Genomic DNA, 6239 nt, shown 5'->3' with positions numbered 1-6239 from the left:
CAGCCGCTCTAGCATTTTGAATATGTCCTGCAGGCGCATCCTCCACTGCAACAAGGGCGTCCCTAGTACGCTTCTCGAGCCCATTGAAAAAGAAGAATCGCTTTGTGTCATCGTCGACACTCGTNNGCACCAGCTTTTCGAAAGCGTTGGTGTACTGCCGCGGTTGTCCAGGCGTCATCTTCAACTGGGATAGCTCTCGAAGAACGTCCCAGCGGGATCTGTAAGAAATGAATGTCTGACGCAGAACAGAGAAAAAGTCGGTTAATGTCTTCGGTTGCTCGCTCCGCAAGCTCGTCTACAGAAAACTGATATAGTAGAGCTTTGCTTCGCCCTCCAGAAAAAGAGTCGCTTCTGGGACACGCTCCTCTTCCGACTCGATTCCCCGCTCGTTGAGGTACTCCTCACACTCAGAGCAGAAAAGTTGGAAGGTCGCAACGTCAGAGCTGCCACAATAATTTTGTGGCCTGATATTATTTAGTCGCTCTTTGAAATACTTACTCCAGAACTCGTGCCCCACATCCCGGACTGTCGCCGGGTCAATGGTGGACATGCTGATCTGTTGTCCGGACATAGCGACGAGCTGCACAGAGGAGTAATCTCGATAAACTGTCTTGATACCGAAAATCACCAAAGCAGAAAACAGAGAGATCGGTTCGCGCCTCAACCATGCGCTACCACGTGTTGTGAGCAGACGCTTAGAAGAGCCTCTTTCTGTTCGGTCTTGTCTTAACGACTCTCATCCCCAACCACCATATCGACACGTCAGACCCGCCGGGGCCGGGGGTCGACCTGCACACACCCTCTCTCCACGAACCACGACAACGGCATACGCATCACACGGGACTCATTCGTGACTCGCAACAACCACCATGCAGCACGACGCGACACATCACGCGGAAGCCGGTCACAGGCGTTATATTACCCGACTGGAACTGCATACTGGGCAGGGATGTAGACCTCGGACGACGCGCCAGGAGAGCATAGGCTGCTAATTTACGTGTTTGGGGATGCGGGGAGAACGACAACGCAGAGACCAGGGGCTCCCACACAGCGAGGCTATAGTGAGCTTGAGGAACCTTGCGTGGCGTCAGCTACCCGTCGCTCCGAGTGTGGACTGCGTCCTGTTGCCCCCGTGAGCAAGGGAAGCAGACGCTCGGCGCCAAGATCAACAGCGCACGGAAAAAATTGTGGAGACCACCCTGGTGAACAAGGGGTGGAAGCTTATGCCTATGCCAGGCAGGAACCGCCTGAACAAGCAATGACGTGGTGAAGTGGAGTGTGGAGAGTCCCGCAGCAGCGGCCTGATCGCGGTGGTGTTGGGCAGCCGCGTCGTTGTGGAAGCGGCAAGCCAACGCTCCTCTTTTCTGCGAGAGCGTCAAAGCTACTGCTACCTACGGTTCCAGAGGGACCGTTCTTTGGACCATGGTGAGCGAAATGTCGCTTCTCTTGCGCGGCAGTGGCTACAGCGTGGTCTGTTGAAATCGCGGCCACTACGTGCCCTCCGCCGCGCGCTTGCGACAGCAGAGAATCGCGGTTGCTGTCGATCATGTTGGCACCGAGGTGCTCCCGCCTACCTCACTAACTTCGTGAGCTGCTGAATCAGAGACACTGTGGACGACGATCTTGCAATGACTTTTGCTTCTCCTGACCTAAAACGTGTCGCGCGTGCTGGCTGCAAACTCCCAACTCGCGCGTAGGAACGCGGCCTCCCGGGCCACTACACCTTTCCTCTTACCAAACCCCTGCAAGAGACCATACCTTTCAAGTTCGGCAACCGTAACGTGCTAGGCACTTGTTCGCCCCTCCTGCAAGGCCAGATCTGCAGAGCTGGTCTTATGTGCTCTTTGTCGTGGGTCTCTGGAAGGCTGGGTGCAGCATACGGCACGTAGAAGAGGCTCCGTGCGTTCACCGGCTACAGATGCATCAAGACAACGCGTCCTGCTCGTAGTGTTGATCACCATTTTAGTGGAGGCCCTTACAGCTAGCGGACCTCCGGGGACAATCTACGGTTATTACCACGGTCTCCACCCCCACGGACAGGTCTTACCGCCAGTGCCGCGCAGCGGGGAACATAACGAAAAAGCGGAATACGTGTGCGCAAAAGCCTAGTCACCGGGCAGTCCCTCGTATTCCGTCTCACTCGCTCTTTCATTCGGCAGTTTGAGCGCTTCTTGCTTGGACCGCGGTTGGGGCTAGCCAAAGGCCCGTCTCACTAGCTCTTTCATTCGGCAGTTTGAGCGCTTCTTGCTTGTACCGCGGTTGGGTCTAGCCAAAGATCTGCTCTGGTGGAGCCCAAGAAGACCTGTACAGGCTTGTTCCCGCGGCCATGCACGCCAGTAGTCTGACAGCTTTCTAGGTGGCACCTTCAAACGGAAACTGTTTCGGTGGGGAACCACTAACCAGCCGATCGTAAGGCAAAATAGTTGAGTACGGTGCGATGCCAAACACCTGCCACCATGCCTTGGTCCCTTTTACCTTCTTTCAGGTATCGCAGTCCGTCGGCAGCGCCACGCACGTTCTGCTGTCGTCAAGTGTATCTTACCGTGCAGCGCCCGAGGGATGCTTGTGCTCGGATCGCCAACGCCGCCGTTCCCCTGCCACTAACACGATATTTTCCCATAGAGAACAGACTCTTGTTGCCACCATTCTCTAGAAACCACACCCGAGCAATGAAAAGTGAAACTGGAAAGCCCAAGCAAAACCAGAAACAAATTTCCGAAATACCAGAATCAGTCCAACCGCGCTGCCAGTCCAACGGATCGTGAGAAAGCCTCCCCCCGGCGCAGATCTCCAACATAACCGCTGTCGTCCGGCGGATGAGGAAACTTAGTGCCTAGTGTGTTAGCTGTTGATTGAACGCTTCCCGCAGCCAGGTGCCGGGTGTAATACTCAGATTCGACAATCCGGGTTCATCTCCCCGAAACGTACGCCCGTGCGAGCGTGTTCCGGCTCTGGCTTCCTTTCTTTGGGGCAGTCAAGTATCCTACCTCGCAAACATCTTCCAGTCCATCTTGTCAAGCTCGTCATCACCTTCACTTTCGGACCCTGAGAACAAAAACGTCTTCAAACGATCTGTCCATCGCCTCCCGCGTGCTTCATCTTCGCTGTCCTCTGGGTAGTCCACCTCCGCTCCGTCAGCGTCATCTACAAAGAAAAACAAGGACGAATACAGACAGGTAGGTTGGACTCGGCAACGACACAACAACAAAGACATCACTACATCATACAAGGACCGGGGGCCAGCCCCCGCCCGTCGCCGTGCCTGACCGGTCAAACGATAGCGTCTATAAAATCACCGAACCCTCTTGTAGCCGTTCAGTTTCCTCCCAGTGTGCTTCTTACCGGAGTCAATGTCGTCGATATCTCCGTATTCCTCCAGAAAGACCTCCATTGATTCAAGTGCACCATCCGCCTGCCCACGCAGCACCTGTCCCGTTGCTACGTCCACGTTTTCGACTTCGATCAGTCCAACTGTCTCCGGACCAGGGCCATCAGACAACTTCATGGAGTTAGCCAGCAAAGTCATCAACTGCCCTGCGTGCGACGTGTGACCCCATGACCCCCCTGTACCACTATGTCCCACGTCCTCGAAAGCTTGGGCAGCATCGTCCAAATTCGCGAGTTTGTACCACTCAGTATTACACTCGGGGTCGTCTGAGACTTCACGGGTCTTGTGTTCCGCCAGCACATCGAGCACGCGGATTTTCCTGCCGTCCTGCAATCGTAAATACTGATAGTCAGGCGGGTTTACTATGACCTCGGGATCCCCGATCTCTCTGTCGCCTCCACTGTTCTGTTGTGCTCGCTTCTGGTTTCCACCGGCAGTCTTGAGAATCCGATACTTCCGCATTTGCTTGAGAGCCTCGGACACTTCTTCGAAACGGTCGTCCTCTCTGCCACGTCTCTTCACGAGGTCGCTTTGGTTGGTGGTCAGTCTACAGGTGCTGGGCTCGACATGCTCTACGGCCGTATCCCCCCCTGTGGCTCTGCCGGACTGCTCCAGTTCTTTCCCTAGTGTCCCTGTGACACTGCGGCACCTTTCGTTTTCCGAGTACTCCGGAGGAAGTATAGCCGGCTCTTCCACATGACGGAACACGAAGATGCCGTCCCCTTTGGTGTCCGACGAAAAATCTTCCCGATGATGTTTCTTCGAAGGCCGAGCTCCGGGCTGAATCAGACAGAGGAACAGTGGAACGTCTTCCTCCCTCTTACGCTTCAATCGAATGTACAAAGGAGCTCCGCAGACGTCACCCGAAGCCCGCACTGGTGTCCGGGAATCGATTCTGCGACAGACTCGGCCACACGCAACGGAAGCGGCCCGACGGGAGTCACATTGCAGCACACTCTCAGCAGCATGTCGTTTTTCTGCTGGAGCAGAAACACGCGTCTGCACACACGGGGCACCCTCGCCCGGTGTGATTCCCAGCCGACGCGGGCGCCTGCCCGCCGATGCCGAAGAAGGCGGAGAAAGAAGTGGGAAGCAAGCCGAGTCCAAAATTGTGCCTGCAGGAGACCTCGATCCCTCTTCTTTACCACTGGCATCTGACTTTTCTGTCCGCATGGTGAAGCGCGCCAGGTAATGGAGAAACTGTCACGGACAGAAAGTTAGTTTAGATTGAGTCGACTTTGAAAGACTGCAAAGAACCACTGCAAGAGATGCAGTAGTGGGCCTGTCATGGGGGCAGACTCGACAGTTCCAGTTGGCATGGCTGACAGAACGTGGAGCGCGGGTGACAGCTCTGCTGTACTCCTGGTAGGCGCGCCAGCACTGACGAGAGAAGGCAGCTGGAAATAGTTAGCAGCTGCACTCAAGCTTCGGCGAGAGCTTCCCTCAGAATCTCGCGGAGCATCACAGCTGTGTAGACAGCCTGGACCTTTAACGAGCACGACGGGCAGTAGGCCCGCACTACAAACTCCGTCTCGCTTTCTCGAGGCGTCGCTGACCGCAAAAAACTTTCAGACCGCTCAGGAAGCTGTTCCTGAAGTGTCTGTAGCGACACTTCGAAGAGATCCCCACATGGGCAAGGGAAGTAAAAGATCTTGCTGCCCGCGTCAAACTCAAACTCCCGCAACGACACGCGTTCATAGTACAATTCTACTTCCTCCCCGCTGACTGGGACGTTGTCAGGTGAGGCAGGGGTCTGGCGTTGTTCGGCTTGACTTGACTGGAGCCTTTCACCTTCCTGGGCTGTCGTGCGCTGCTCTTCGTCTTCACCCCGGCCCTCCGCAAAAGCGCCAGGCAAGTTTTCTGGCCCCTCAGAATGTATGAGGACCGCCGGTTCCCCAGCAGCCTCTCGGCCACTGATGGTCTTTCCAACTGAAGGCAACCCTCCTAACTGAGTGAGGAAACAGGGGGTGAAAAAGGAAGTCTGGACATTGTTGACAGAGAAGTCCGCATTTCTGAGATCGTAGTCCATCACGACAAACTTTCAGGCTTCCCCGTTATCTGTAAGCGGGCTCTTGTTCCAACTCACGGAAGTGCAATGCGTCAGAATCGACCTGAGCAGCCAACACTGGCTCGCCTGCATGCAACATGGGTTTTTGCCAGAAGTGCCACTCCGGTGCGCTCGTGGGGGCTTGGGGGCTAACGGGAATTGGCCTCAATCTAGTACCCGCCACTCTGCAGCCACCCTAAGCGACGGAAAGACCCTTATGTGTCGGAAGTAGGAAATCTCTCCTGTAATAGCTTGAGCATGCACAAATGTACGGGGCGACCGATATGCTGGAAAATGAAAGACGGTGGACGGCATCCGGCGCAGGCGGTTTTGGCGGCCTGGATCTCTCCAAGCTTGCCCGTACGGGAATTCCGCTTTGGGGCTGGAACTCTGTCAGCTGTCTCAGACCTCCTTCGTCGTGAACCGAACAGCCCGAAGTCGATCGTGGTCGTTGCCAGAAACGCTGTCGCCTGCCACGCCGCATTTTCAGCTAGTGTAAGCCAATTGTACGCCCGAAGCGACGGCGGGGGTGATTCCCCTCCGCAAGGCCCATGCGCCAGCGGTAGCATTGGGAGTCAACAGTTAGGAAGTCCGCTTCTGTCCGCCGCATATCGATGACAGCACAGAAGGCGAGCAGCACACCACCCATCACACTCAACAGCCGCTACTGGCACGCCGCGCCACATCGCGCGAAGGCGTGCCCGGGTGTTCCAGCGGTGGTTAAGCTGACCTGAGGCGCCGACATGTGAGGTTGTATGCTAACCTTGTTTCTTCTTTTGACGTAGTTAGCCCTCCGGAAAGCGA

The 6239-nt window shown here is 55.7% G+C and overlaps 1 protein-coding gene across 1 annotated transcript; it reads right to left on the bottom strand.

Annotated features, from left to right (window-relative positions):
- Window positions 1–2613: 2613 nt before the first annotated feature.
- On the bottom strand, window positions 2614–6144 carry CSUI_011281 (uncharacterized protein). Its single transcript, XM_068071381.1, has 2 exons — window positions 3343–6144; window positions 2614–3144 (listed from the first exon to the last, which is right to left on the bottom strand). The coding sequence occupies exons 1-2, from the start codon at window positions 4559–4561 to the stop codon at window positions 2984–2986; spliced, it is 1380 nt and encodes a 459-aa protein (XP_067916643.1). The 5' UTR covers window positions 4562–6144; the 3' UTR covers window positions 2614–2983.
- Window positions 6145–6239: the final 95 nt, after the last annotated feature.

Source organism: Cystoisospora suis (assembly GCF_002600585.1).
Source record: "Cystoisospora suis strain Wien I chromosome Unknown contig_10568, whole genome shotgun sequence".
In the NCBI taxonomy this organism is placed as follows: domain Eukaryota; phylum Apicomplexa; class Conoidasida; order Eucoccidiorida; family Sarcocystidae; genus Cystoisospora; species Cystoisospora suis.
This window is presented reverse-complemented; position numbering and strand designations above follow the sequence as displayed.